Here is a 15,000-nt window from a genome sequence, read left to right on the forward strand (position 1 = left end):
TGGTGAGGGGCTATAGGGAGGCGAGTGATCTGCTGGCCCTGCTCAGGGGCTATAGGGAGGAGACTGATCTGCTGGCCATGGTGAGGGGCTATAGGGAGGAGACTGATCTGCTGGCCATGGTGAGGGGCTATAGGGAGGAGACTGATCTGCTGGCCCTGCTCAGGGGCTATAGGGAGGAGACTGATCTGCTGGCCATGGTGAGGGGCTATAGCGAGGAGACTGATCTGCTGGTCATGCTCAGGGGCTATAGGGAGGAGACTGATCTGCTGGTCGTGCTCAGGGGCTATAGGGAGGAGACTGATCTGCTGGTCGTGCTCAGGGGCTATAGGAGGAGACTGATCTGCTGGTCATGCTCAGGGGCTATAGGAGGAGACTGATCTGCTGGTCATGCTCAGGGGCTATAGGGAGGAGAGTGATCTGCTGGTCCTGCTCAGGGCTATAGGAGGAGAGTGATCTGCTGGCCATGGTGAGGGGCTATAGGGAGGAGACTGATCTGCTGGCCCTGCTCAGGGGCTAGGGAGGAGACTGATCTGCTGGCCCTGCTCAGGGGCTAGGGAGGAGACTGATCTGCTGGCCCTGCTCAGGGGCTATAGGAGGAGAGGAGCTGGAGAGTTACAGTACTTATGGTGTTATCTTTGGGAAGGCGGTGCTATGACATCACTCATCACCCACCTCTCCCCAGTGGCACAAGATGCATAGGCAGCATCCGTATATTATGTAACACCCACTCTCTATTCTCCGTCTTCATCTTCAGCATAACCTGACCAGCAGATTCTATTTATTCCAGTCGATTCGGGTGGTTTTTATGGACGGATGCTTTGTTGGTTTGAGGAATAGGTAAGATGGAAGAATAAAGAGAGAGGAGGATGTGAAGAGTGCATGAGCACTAACCCAGCATTCTGTGGAGAACGCTTTTCTTTTTTCTTTTCCATCTATCTATCTTCTGTTCTATTTTGTGTGTGTGGTCCTGACAGCAACAGTCATTACACAGTGCTCAGTGGTCTTCAGTGAGATCTGATCCGGTGAGATCTGATCCAGTGAGATCTGATCCACTTGCAGGCATTCAAATACAGTGCATGATGTAGCACAATCCTATCTGCCGCCCAGCGTACTGGTGGCTAGGGGGATGTGGGTGGTGGGAGGAGGGGCAAGGAAGGGGGCGGGGCAATGGAAAAGGGGCCATAGCTAGGGATAGGACGGTCGTAGAGAGTCTGGATTTGAGGGGTGGGTAGGGGGAGTGGCTAGGGGGATGTGGGTGGTGGGAGGAGGGGCAAGGAAGGGAGCAGGGCTAGCGAAAAGCGGCGGTAGCTAGTAGGGGTGTCACGATACACTCAGTTCACGATACGATACACGATATTGGGTTCACGATAACGATACGATACGATATTTTAACGATATCTTTTTGCGATCGGTTTGTAAGTTGAGGGGGCATCCTCCACGCTAATTTGAGTCATTTCACTCAATTTTCATCCTCCGTGTCTGTGACGTCCCTCGTCTGTTCAAACAAAGCAACGAAAAGGAGAGCGCGAGCATGCAATCAGATGCAGATCAGTGCCACCATGTTCAGCTTCTTTTTCTCACGATGTGAGATTTCATCTCAACGATGCATATTGTCACGTTTTGATATCGCGATATATTGTGGGACGATATATTGTGACATCCCTAGTAGCTAGGGATAGGAAGGTCACAGAAGTCACCGTTTTTGTACAAGTAAACAACACCTATCAGAAATAATGTGATCGCTTTTCTACAAAGATTAGATGACTTTTTCTCAGATGTCTACTCCTGAACCTGCACCTCTTACCTCGACAACACCTGTGTGTGATTTGTATTGTTTTTATATTAAAAAACACATTTGATGATTACGTATCTAAACGCCACTGACTGCCGACAGCGTATTGACAGTTCTGACAGATGAGAGCTAATCATGCCAGCCCAGGCAGTGGAGAAAATGTCTGAACTGGGCGGAAAGGACAAAGAAAAGTGAGGAGAAACAGAACTAAATATTTCTTGTGAAGGGGGGGCACGGTGGCTCAGTGGTAGAGCTGTCGCCTTACAGCTAGAAGGTCCTGGGTTCGATTCCCACCTGGGACGCTGTGAGTGCTGAAGGTGTGCGTGCCCGTCCGCACGTCCTCGAGTGCCCACCGCCCGGGTGGGGTCGTGGGCCTTTCTGTGTGGAGTTTGCATGTTCTGCCCATTTCCTTTATAGGAACCCCTCAACAAAACATGCAATATCCTGGTCGTTGAAGTGGTGCCTCCAGTCCTCTGGTCGTTCGGGGCGCCTGTTCGGAGGGAGGGGAACTCGTTGGAATATAGCGTGATCCTCCCACGTGCTATCTCCTACCGGTGAAGCTTCCCCTGTCAGGTGAAAAGAAGCGGCTGGCCCATGTCTCGGAGGAAGCATGGAGCCAGTTTCGGCTCTACCCAGATCGGCAGAGGGTGGAGCAGCAACCAGGATAAATAAATTAAATTAGCACTAATGGGGGATAAAAATTGGATAAAAAAAAATTGGGGAGGGGGGGAATATATATATATATATACAGTATATATATATATATATATTTCTTGTCAAATGGACTGATGAAATAAGAGAAAAAGGGGTGTGGGGGGCAGAGAAAGAGAAGATGATTTCACGGTGCCTGAATACGTTGACATGAAAGCAGTGCATTGTGGGTAGTGGTATGCTTGGCCTGGGGGGAACTGCGGCGTGCTGGAGCAGAAGGACAGAGATGGGAGAGTGCGTAATGCCACACCGCGCACACGCACACACACACACACATACTGTACACACACACACACACACACACACACACACACACACACACACACACACACAGAGCCACAATCAGTCCACGGTTTGTTGAACCATGATCACTCGCTTCTTTTATAATAGTATCTTTATCTCAAACCCCGTTCAGCTGCAATCCATACGACTAATTAGCAGCACGGCTTCATGAAGAAGAGACTACTGTTAAACTGGATGGTGCTGTAGCACAGTGATGACTCTGCCTGTATCTGGATCTGTACTTATGAAGAGGATTTTACATAAGACCGTCAGATGGGGAGGGGAGGCGGAGGCTCCGATGCAAATGTAGCGTGGGCCGGTTGGGGCCAGTTCTCGCTGCCCTGCGCTCCACTGAGCTGTGGACTTGTGAACACGCTAACACGCTAACTTAACAGGACAGGCCGATGACATCACGCACCCTGGGCACTGCAGACGTCTCCGAGTCACGTGCGTTGCCACGCGTTTGTGGACGTACATACGTGTGTGTGTGTGTGTGTGTGTTGTGTGTGTTGTGTGTGTGTGTGTGTGTGTGTGTGTGTGTGTGTGTGTGTGTGTGTGTGTGTGTGTCTGTGTGTGTGTGTGTGTGTGTGTGTGTGTGTGTGTGTGTGTGTGTGTGTGTGTGTCCGTCCGTGTTTGGGGTCACAGCCAGAGCCACATGCAGATGCTACGCTGTCAGAATGTGCACAGATTCATAGAGGTTAGGTCAGGCTTTTCAGATCAAAGTAGGCATGATGAAGGGTTCTGAGGTGTGTGTGTGTGTGTGTGTGTGTGTGTTGTGTGTGTGTGTGTGTGTGTGTGTGTGTGTGTGTGTGTGTGTGTGTTGTGTGTGTGTGTGTGTGTGTGTGTGTGTGTGTGTGTGTGTGTGTGTGTGTGCGTGCGTGCGTGCGTGCGTGCGTGCGTGCGTGCGTGTGTTGTGTGTGTGTGTGTGTGTGTGTGCGTGCGTGCGTGCGTGCGTGCGTGCGTGTGTGTTGTGTGTGTGCGTGTGCGTGCGTGTGTGTTGTGTGTGTGTGTGTGTGTGTGTGTGTGTGTGTGTGTTGTGTGTGTGTGTGTGTGCGTGCGTGCGTGTGTGTGTGTGTGTGTGTGTGTGTGTGTGTGCGTATGTGCATCCACCCTACACTCACTATCCTGAAAATCACCCATGGACCATAGACTGTATAAAAGACATGGACGTGTGAGTACGTGTGATGTCACCCATTGGTTTGTGGACTCCTGTTTTGGAGCCTCCGTTCGGCATTTGCGGCGGCTGCCGCCATCTTGTTTTTTGGAGTGATGTATTTGTAGGGTGCGTTCGAGAGCACAGATTTATGATACATTACAACGGCACTCCTAATTTACGAACAGTGTGCACTCTGGCGCTCAGAGTGACCATTTCCGAACGCACCCCCAGTCATAATATTGGACGAGAGGGGGGGTTTCCCAGAGCCGCCTGCTATTGGTCCATGATTGGATTGGATTGTATCTTTTCTGTTTTCTTTTTTACAGTAAAGAGACAGATGAGGAGTACATACAGTAATGTAGGCTATATATCATATATTTAAAGTTTTATATATTAATCCATAATTGTCTGTTTTTTGCCCCAAAATTTGAGATGAACAAGAGCGAGGAGACGGAGAGAAAAAGAGACAAGGGGAGGAGACAAAAGTGTCAAGAGAAGAATTCAGGAGGCAGGCCTGAGGAGGAGAGAGACAGAGAAGGTTGAATAAAATAATATACAAACGGATCCCTAACAAAAAAAATGCTGCAATATTTACATATAAATGACCTTATAACACAATAGTGATTCTACAGAAACCCAAACTTCATCACCAGAAAATCCAGGGAAAAAGACGTCACTTTAGGCCTCCTGGTACTGTAAAATGCTTCTGCCTGCCCGTCTCTATTTCAGCAGCTCGCAAAATATAAGGAAGGATATCTGGTCATTTCGTGAAACATGTGTCCTGATTGGTCGAATACCATTAAACGTCCTTCAACTTCCTCTGTCCAAATTGTAATGCGCTGAAGTACAGACTGCCTCTGGAGCATTCAAAGACTGTGGAAGAGAGAGAGACTGGCTTGAGAGTCTGGCTACACTGGAAAAGTGCAGTAGAAAAACACCCTTATCACCATCATGTTACCAGGCTCTCAAGGATTACCATTTGAATACGTAAAGTTACTTTCTCCATTCAGCTTATCTGTGCACAAGCCTGCTCATAATATTAATGTCACCGGTATCTCAAGGATTACCATTTTCTAATGTAATCTATCTAATCTAATTCTAATCATAATCTTTTAAATCTTTCAATCTTACTTTCTCCATGCATCTTATGCCTAGCCGTATTAATGGCCAGTATATACTGTATAGTAATCAGAGCTTCAATATTCAGGTCAAATGATTCCCTGTATTATGTACTATAATAATACACGATTATGTACTGTAACGGGGATTATTTGATCTCACTGACAGGACTCCATTGACCTAAAAAACTGTAAGTGTGTGTGTGTGTGTGTGTGTGTGTGTGTGTGTGTGTGTGTGTGTGTGTGTGTGTGTGTGTGTGTGCGCGTGCGCGCGTGTGTGTGATTGTGTCCATGTGTCGGAAGACTCATATTCCACGTAAACTCATAAAATCACAGAAAAACGAGAAGGCTGAGTCCGGGGTTTTTTCTTGTTGTTGTTTTTTTTCATTTTTAGCTTGTTTCGTTATTGCTTCATAGAATTGCCCACTTTCACTACATTATTCTGAAACAATGTCAAAGAAAAAAACACATATTTTCCCTTTCGAAACGCTATCACATCCTGTAATTAGGCACGGACTCTTCTATTCTCTATGAGACACGTGCACAAACCGACACGCACGCTCGAGCACACAAGACTGACACAGACGCACTCTCGCTCTCACGTCCTCACGCACAAACCTCGCATACAAAATGCAGACAAGTTTAGTCAAACACTGATACTGTACAGTAGCAGCTGCCTACTATGTATAATCCAAATGACTTCAAAAAATCAGACTCATTATAAACAACAGTCAAAAGACAAAACCCAATTCTAAAATCTGTATCTTTACAGTACCGGAGGTTTACTACGCACAATTATAAATATAGAGCTATTTGTTTCCGTCTGGGATATATGCACGTCTCAGATGAAATGGAATTGATATGTTTGATTGCTTTGGCCTGCCCCTGGAACCTGCATGCAGTAGTAGTGGGCACAGCTTCCTTCAGTGCATAGTCGAATACCTGTGGGACTTAGCTACCCAAGTCTCAGAAAAAGGAGAGCGCGCGCGCACACACACACACACACACACACACACACACACACACACACACACACACACACACACACTCTCTCTCTCTCTCTCTCACTCTCTCTCTCTCACAAACACAGAATCTGTCTCTTACAATTTTGTCCCCACAAACACACACGCCATCCAGTGTTGATGCCACAAAGACTGGGCAGGTTAAAGGGTTGAGGTCCAGGTTTCAAAGTTCAAGTCTCGTGTTATCGTCTCCTCTAGGCGATAGCGTTCTCCAGCGGCTCCTTCTCGTCCGCCGTGGTGTGATCCGCCCCCTGCGCCGCCGCGGCCGCCAGCTCCTCGTTCTTCTTCAGCTCCCGCTGGTACTTGGCCATGATGGCGGCGTAGGCGCAGCCGTACACGGCCGCCGCCAGCATCATCAGACACACGATCCCGCACACCACGCCCGTGATGATGACCGTGGCGATGGCGTGGCGCAGGTTGACGGGTCGCGGCCTCTGCTTTGGTTCACACTCTGGTAGACTCCCCCCTCCCCCTCCTACGCCTCCGCCGCCAAGACCCTCCCCCATCGCCCCCACGGGGATATGGAGGGCGTGGCTCGAAGGATGGGCGTGGTTCTCGTGGGCGTGGCCTCGCAGCAGCCTCTCAGACTCCAGGTGGTGGATGTTGGCGAACAGGTAGTTGTAGCTCGTGGTCATGCAGGTGTGGAAGAGCTGGTAGGGGACTTTCTGGAGGTCTCTGTCCCTCATCTCCTCCGGCTGGGAGCACAGCACCTCATCCAGCGCACCGCCTTGGGATCAGAGTGAGAGAGGGATCAGAGTGAGAGAGGGATGGAGTGAGAGAATGAGAGAGGGATGAGGAGAGAAAGAGAGAAGGATCAGAGTGAGAGGGGGATCAGAGTCAGAGTGAGAGAGGAAGAATGAGAGAAAGAGAGGGATCAGAGTGAGAGAGGAAGAATGAGAGAAAGAGAGAGGGATGAGGAGAGAAAGAGAGAGGGATGAGGAGAGAAAGAGAGAGGGCCAGGGACGAGTAGGGATTAATGGATGAGCCAATTGAAAGTTGCAGCTTGTAAGCACATCACCTACTATAAATAGTCCATTGCCTCTTTGGCAGCTTGACTACAGTCGTAACCAGAAGGGCACTCGAAGAGCGCAGACCTCCGCCAAGGCCAATAGTCATGCTACCATTGCTCGTTCGTGAGGATTGTTCAGGATCCAGATCTGCTCCTAAATGGACCAGGTTCTTCCTTGGCCCATGCTGCTACACCCTTCCACCAAGTTTCATGAGAATCGGCCCAGTAGTTTTTCCATAATCCCATAAGCTGACAAACGGCACCGAAAAACATGACCGCGTCGGCGGAGGTCATTGGCAGAACAAAGCCATAGCTGAACCTGAACCAGTCCATTACTTGAGAGCTGTTGATCAATCTAAAGGTAATGGTTTGATTTAACGGGGCAGTGTTGACAAGTGTGATATGATTAACACCTCAGATAGAGAGTCTCTGCTGGGTCATTGGAGATGAGTGTGAGTCGTCTGTCACAGAAAACAAAGTTGGGACTTTTCATCAGCTGCGCCCTCTCCGTCCTGTCAATCTGTCTCATTATCCATGTTGACCCCGCCCTCTCACACACTTCCTCCTTGATTAACCAGTGGTATTATATTAACTCTCTGCCTGAGCCTCCTTGATTAACCCATTGATACCTGATGCAGCATTTGTGTGTGTATCCCTTTAAGACCGCGAACCGCGTTAACGCGGTTCGCGGTCTTAAAGGGATACACACACAAATGAGGGATATACACGCAAATGCTGCATCAGGTATCAATGGGTTAACCAGTGGTATTATATTAACTCTCTGCCTGAGCCTCCCTGATTAACCAGTATCATTCTGTGAAGCATGGCACCCACATGGCACAGTACTCACTTTTACACTCGTTACAATTTCAATCTGTGTGACGAAAGTATCAGGATAATTGAAGCATGTGGGAGAGAGAACCATCTCCAAATAAGCCTAGATTTAGCTGTAGCTTGGTTGTAGTATGATCTACTGCACGCTGCACCCAGTGCAACATTGCATGATGTCAGATAATGTCCAAAACACAGACTCGTTAGCTAAGTTGGCTTTGATCTAACATGGAAATGAATCTGGCTGACAGTCTATTAACTATTAATCACCCTTATCTCTCTCTCTCTCTCTCTCTCTCTCTCTCTCTCTCTCTCTCTCTCTCTCTCTCTGTCTCTCTCCTCTCTCACCTCTCTCCTCTCTCGCTCACCTCTCTCCTCTCTCTCTCACACCTCTTGCGTAGAGGTAATTAGCATTGAGGTACAGTGTGAAATTCAGCATATCACATGCAGAGATTGCTATTGCTGTGTGACACTGTTTGCTTTGATTTATGATCCGTCACCGTCAGTCAACCTACAAGAATAACACACCGATAATAATACAGACATATTGACTTTGACCAATAGGTGTCTGACATGTGCCTACGGTCACCTCGCTCCCTCAACACATTAGTTATGAAAAGTCACACAACACCACCGGTCTAACCTTTGAAGAGGAAGGTCTCCAGCCAGAGTTTGAGACCAATGAGCTGGCAGTCACATCTCCAGGGGTTGCCTCGCAGCGTGAGGCTGTCCAGGCGGCCCAAGGCCTCCAACAGGGCACGATCCAGTCGCGTTAGCCTGTTGTGGGCTAGAGCCAGGTGGCTTAGGTTCCTCAGGCTGTCCCCCATTGCTCCAGGCAAGCCCCACAAGCTGGTGGAAAGGACATGGCAAGGAAACCAGGTGAGATTGAATGGGTTAGATGTCATCAGATGTACAGTATGTACTGTAATTTGACACCGGCTGCATAGAGACACTGCGGAGCGCGTCATCATTCAGAAACCACGCCCAAAACGGGGGTAAACAACCCCCCCCCCCCCCAATCCTGCCGTTCTCCTATTGTCACGTGTTGCACCCAAAGATTATATATATGGAAGATGAACACTTACTCCCTTGACAGCTAGATCCACATTTTTCTTCTCGCCAATTCTCAATGGCTTCCTTGTTTTGCTCGGGAGTACAAAAAAACTTGAATTGGTGATTTTTTGTTGTCTGCGCAGCCCACCACACAACAGCTTTTAGCTATGTTTAATTCAAGGAGAATGACGCCGGTGTGTGGAAGTGAATGGAGAGCTTTTCCCCCGTGATGGGCGTGGCCTATTTCATGCAGTGTCTCTATACCGTAGCAGAAGATGTATCCGTTCCATTCGCTTTACCTGTTGTGCGAGAGGTCCAGGTGCGCGAGCGAGCGGATCGAGCCGAGCAGCCGCTTGTCGAGCTCTCTCAGGCCGTTACCGGCCAGGCTGAGGCGCTGTAGAGTCCGCAGACCCAGCAGAGCGGACGGCGAAATGGACGTGATAGAGTTGTTCGACAGATCGAGAACGCGGACCAGGGGCACGTCCCGGAAAGCCATGGACCCCAGTCCTCGGATGCGGTTGTCTTGGAGATAGAGTTCCTCGGTGTCCGGGTGCAGCCGTCGGGGGACGTCGTACAGGCCCCGCCCCCGACAGTCCACCACCTTGGCGTTGCCGTTGCACGCGCACTCCTTCGGGCAGCTGTGGGACGGAGAGAGCAGGAGGGAGAGGAGGACACACGCCAATACCACTGTGGAAGGACAGAAGGGACGCATATTGGACAAGATGCTTTTTAACATACGTCCAAATGGCAGCTTAACAGGAAATCTCATATATTTTGAATTGTACAGTAAAGGTTTTGTATAAAAAAAAACATTCCCCACTTTTATTATCCTGGTAAGGTTGACTAAACATGTAATCTCTTTCAGATAATACATCCCGCTCCACATTGATATAATTACATACATTCACACTGCCCAGTGGAACCACAGTCTTCTACTGTTTGCCACAAACAGCTTCACTGAAGCAAATAAGTGGCTCAATCAATGGAACTTTGACAGTCGTATTTTTGGGAGAGGAGATTTCTCAGACTTTTCCAGATTTTCCTGGCCGGATTTGAGCACAGGATGACCTTCCAGCCACAAGGCCTGCTGCTTCTCTAACTTCTAGGTGACTGTTGCCTTAACAATGTCTGTAAAACAGATTTGTATTTTTTGAGTTACGACGAGCTACGAACATTCCATAAACCTTCATTTGATGAAGCCAAGTTCTTGAAAAATACTGAACTATAGGCGGTCTAGTACCCAGATTTGTGCAGTTCACTTTGTTGCTCAGTTTGAATCAGTGTTGTATTTCTCTGTCTGAAAAATAAGAAGGTACACTGGGTTGATTTTTTTGAAATACCGCAATTGTTCTCCCCTGCCAACCACCACCACCCATCCAACCCTCGTCTGTCCCTAGAGGACATCACCACCAATGCCTTCCAACCATCCCCCCCGCGCACCCACTCCCCACCCACACACACACATCCACACACACACACCCACACACACATCCACACACACACACACACACACACACACACACACACACACACACACACACACACACACACACACACACCACTCCCCACCCACACACACACATCCACACACAGCAGATATTCGATTCCCTTTGAGATAACTTCACGTGTCCATGCCTTCTGGAGCATCACACCAGTATTTATAGCATTGGCCGGACTAGCTCGAGGCTCAACGAGACGAAGCTCAGATCCGAGCCTGGGAATGTAGCCATAGCTCACGGTGCCGTGTTTCGCTTATAGATCTTGAGCAGATAGAAAGGGCACTTCATGCTGTACCGTTACATCATCTCCATCAGCACACAGCAGACCGTTTTTCATGCTTTCTCAAATGGAGCATTACTTGATTTTCTCTGCTAACAGAGAATAAGCGTTAACACATCTCACACTAGAATATTCAGCTAAATGTCTTCCTCATGGTAAATAATCTGTTCTGGCTATATCAACCTGATGCCTGTTTCCACAATGATATCAGACAAGATAAATGCTGCGTCTGCCATCTCAACAGCAGCAACCAAATCAATAACCATCGAAGAATGTTGATTTGAATGGAACAGTCCATTCTAGCTTCTCCAATTCTGTGGTCACAACCGTCACACTACACTTCAGCTCGCTGCCATTCAGCAGTTCACCAACAGTATCACTGTTGCCCCTCCCCCCGACCCCCGACCCCCACTGCCTTTCTTGGAATACAATCTAGCGTAGCATACTATTCTAGAATCTAGATACCGTAGATCACTCTTCTAGAATCTAGAGTGATCGATCGACTGTCACGGTGTTAATTCAAATCTTATTTGTGTTGGCTGCTGGGGTTCACCGGTTTGGAAACACCGAGATGCAGGTGTATCTCCCAGGTGTTAGTTTAGTTTGGTCGGCTCTAGTCATTGTCGCTGGTATGATAATTGCAATCTGTTGTTTTTTTGCTGCTTAAACAAGCGTTCTTTGTGAGCATGGCTGGATAGAGATTTGTAGTGCTGCAAAGCCATCCACACACAGGCTCACATGCCAATGCGCAAACACAGCAACGCATGCATGCACACACACAAGTGCACACGTGTGCAACAAACACACACGCACACACACACACACACACACACACACACACACACACATACAATACACATACACATACACACACATACATTCACACAGATACATATACACACAAAACACACACACACACACACACAAAACGAGCATGCGCTCAGTGGAGCGTGGTAACAGCAGCTCTAGAATGAGGTCAACACAGGAGAATGACTCTTTGCTCTGTGTTCTTCCAGACCAAAGTGCATGTGGAGAAACTTCTCATCACATGCACACATACGGCTTTTTAAATGAGCACAAATGTCCCTACCAATTTGCAAGAGGGACAACTCAGAGGTGCAGTAAAGCTAATGCTAATGTACAAGTATAAAGGAGTACTGGATGTGTAATGCTACCGTGTGAACTGCAGTGTTGACACTGTGTCTAACTGTTGCAACTGCTAACTGTAGTTCTGTAACAGTTGTGAGTATATCGCACAGTCACTGCTTGACCCCTCAGCTATGTCAACACAACTTACTAGGCTCAGCAGCCTGTGTAGTAAGTAGCCCATACACACACACACACACACACACACACACACACGCATGCATCGCATGCATAATACACACACACACACACACACACACACGTACACACGTGTGCGCACGAACACAAGTACATGCATGTTGACACCCCCGCCCCCCAGTGATGGAGCCCCTACCTCTCATGTCTGCCGGTCGTCCCCAGCTCTGCTGAGCCTCTCCTGGGCTAACCGCAGCTGGGATTTGCTCTTCTCTTAGCTCCCTTTGTGGTGTCTAGTCAATGTCGTTGGCTGATGATCCATTAGCCATTGATTTGGGTTTGATTCGCTGTCCTGGCTTCGTTGTCGAAGCGGCGGGTTGATAGATATGCTTCAAGAGGTTGGAGGCGGAGATCAGCAGCAGAGCCCTGCTGCGATGCCCTCAGGAGGACCCCCAGCAGCCCTGCCTGTGTGGGTATGAAACCCCATGAGAGCGGCCAGATCACAGCAGCACACAGCTCACTGCCAGCCAGCAAGCAAGCCAGCCTCTCTGGCAAGAACAACACTGGAGTGAGAGAGATCTGCCTGCCTCTCTCTCTCTCTCTCTCTCTCTTGCTCTTTCTGTGTCTCTCTCTCTCCCTCTCTCTCTATGTCTTCCTCATCCTTCTCTCGCTGTGCCTCTTACATCAACACACTTATATCACACACACACATGCTTATATCACACACACACACACACACACTTATATCACACACACACACACACGCTTATATCACACACGCTCACGCGCCGACAAAACAGGACAGTCACGTTCTCTCCTATTAATCTGGCAGAGGTTAACGAGACAGAATTAGATGTGGATTGTGGTGTCTCCACACAAACACACTCTTCTTCAACACACAGTTGAATTAGATCTGGATTGTGGTGTCTCCACACAAACACACTCTTCTGCACACAGTTGAATTAGATGTGGATTGTGGTGTCTCCACACAAACACACTCTTCTTCAACACACAGTTGAATTAGATGTGGATTGTGGTGTCTCCACACAAACACACTCTTCAGCACACAGTTGAATTAGATGTGGATTGTGGTGTCTCCACACAAACGCACTCCTCAGCACACAGTTGAATTAGATGTGGATTGTGGTGTCTCCACACAAACGCACACTTCAGCACACAGTTGAATTAGATGTGGATTGTGGTGTCTCCACACAAACGCACTCTTCTTCTGCACACAGTTGAATTAGATGTGGATTGTGGTGTCTCCACACAAACACACTCCTCAGCACACAGTTGAATTAGATCTGGATTGTGGTGTCTCCACACAAACACACTCTTCTTCTGCACACAGTTGAATTAGATGTGGATTGTGGTGTCTCCACACAAACACACTCTTCTTCTGCACACAGTTGAATTAGATCTGGATTGTGGTGTCTCCACACAAACACACTCTTCTTCTACACACAGTTGAATTAGATGTGGATTGTGGTGTCTCCACACAAACACACTCTTCTTCTGCACACAGTTGGATTAGATGTGGATTGTGGTGTCTCCACACAAACACACTCTTCAGCACACAGTTGAATTAGATGTGGATTGTGGTGTCTCCACACAAACACACACTTCTTCTGCACACAGTTGAATTAGATGTAGATTGTGGTGTCTCCACACAAACACACTCTTCAGCACACAGTTGAATTAGATGTGGATTGTGGTGTCTCCACACAAACACACACTTCTTCTGCACACAGTTGAATTAGATGTGGATTGTGGTGTCTCCACACAAACACACTCTTCAGCACACAGTTGAATTAGATGTGGATTGTGGTGTCTCCACACAAACACACACTTCTTCTGCACACAGTTGAATTAGATGTGGATTGTGGTGTCTCCACACAAACGCACTCTTCAGCACACAGTTGAATTAGATGTGGATTGTGGTGTCTCCACACAAACACACACTTCTTCTGCACACAGTTGAATTAGATGTGGATTGTGGTGTCTCCACACAAACACACTCTTCAGCACACAGTTGAATTAGATGTGGATTGTGGTGTCTCCACACAAACACACTCTTCAGCACACAGTTGAATTAGATGTGGATTGTGGTGTCTCCACACAAACGCACTCTTCAGCACACAGTTGAATTAGATGTGGATTGTGGTGTCTCCACACAAACACACACTTCTTCTGCACACAGTTGAATTAGATGTGGATTGTGGTGTCTCCACACAAACGCACACTTCAGCACACAGTTGAATTAGATGTGGATTGTGGTGTCTCCACACAAACGCACACTTCAGCACACAGTTGAATTAGATGTGGATTGTGGTGTCTCCACACAAACACACTCTTCAGCACACAGTTGATGGATGCCCGCTGCTGTGCCATCTTCTGATGATGATGTTGTGCATGAGCCGTGGGCACCATGCAGGGCTGGCCTGGCAGAACACGCCCCCAGCACGGCAACCCAGGCAGCGCGCGCCTGCGCACACGCGCCATGCAGCAGCCACCACAGCAGGATGTTAAGCTGTTTGCGATAGATGTATATTGGATTTTCTTGCGTGTAAAAGGATTGACTGGAGCTCATACGAGCATGGGGAGCACATTTTTAATGATGAACATGATTATGCTCCTAGGCTGACCCCCTCTCCTCTTTCTCCTCTCCCTGTTTTCTACCCTCCTGTTCATTCATCTTCTCATCCATTCACTCTGTTTTCTACCCTCCTGTCATCCATGTTCTCATCCATTCATTCTGTTTTCTACCCTCCTGTTCATTCATCTTCTCATCCATTCACTCGATGTGGAGCTTGATTCTGATCCCATCAGATGACAATATAAGCTTTTTATATAACCGGCTTTACAATTAGTTAATTTATTTCTCTAGATCCACGAGGATAACAGTCAGCTTTGCGACAGTAATAATAAGTATACACACACTGATGCATTGAGAAACGCACATGCAT

At 48.1% G+C, this 15,000-nt stretch overlaps 1 protein-coding gene and 1 pseudogene across 2 annotated transcripts in view; one reads left to right on the plus strand and one right to left on the minus strand.

Annotated features, from left to right (window-relative positions):
- The window catches only part of LOC310780760 (voltage-dependent calcium channel subunit alpha-2/delta-3-like), a 140,394-nt pseudogene that overhangs the window by 104,770 nt on the left and 20,624 nt on the right, over window positions 1-15,000 (plus strand). The gene's annotated exons all lie outside the window — the stretch shown is intronic.
- Window positions 6,276-12,258, minus strand: lrtm1 (leucine rich repeats and transmembrane domains 1; the record flags this gene model as incomplete). The annotated part of the gene is made up of 4 exons (XM_083642129.1): window positions 12,234-12,258; window positions 9,274-9,661; window positions 8,565-8,770; window positions 6,276-6,808 (listed from the first exon to the last, which is right to left on the minus strand). Exons 1-4 carry the CDS (start codon window positions 12,238-12,240, stop codon window positions 6,276-6,278), a joined length of 1,134 nt encoding a protein of 377 aa, XP_083498255.1. The 5' UTR covers window positions 12,241-12,258.

The sequence above is a fragment of the Poromitra crassiceps genome (assembly GCF_964638095.1).
Source record: "Poromitra crassiceps genome assembly, chromosome: 8".
Classification (NCBI taxonomy): Eukaryota; Metazoa; Chordata; class Actinopteri; order Beryciformes; family Melamphaidae; genus Poromitra; species Poromitra crassiceps.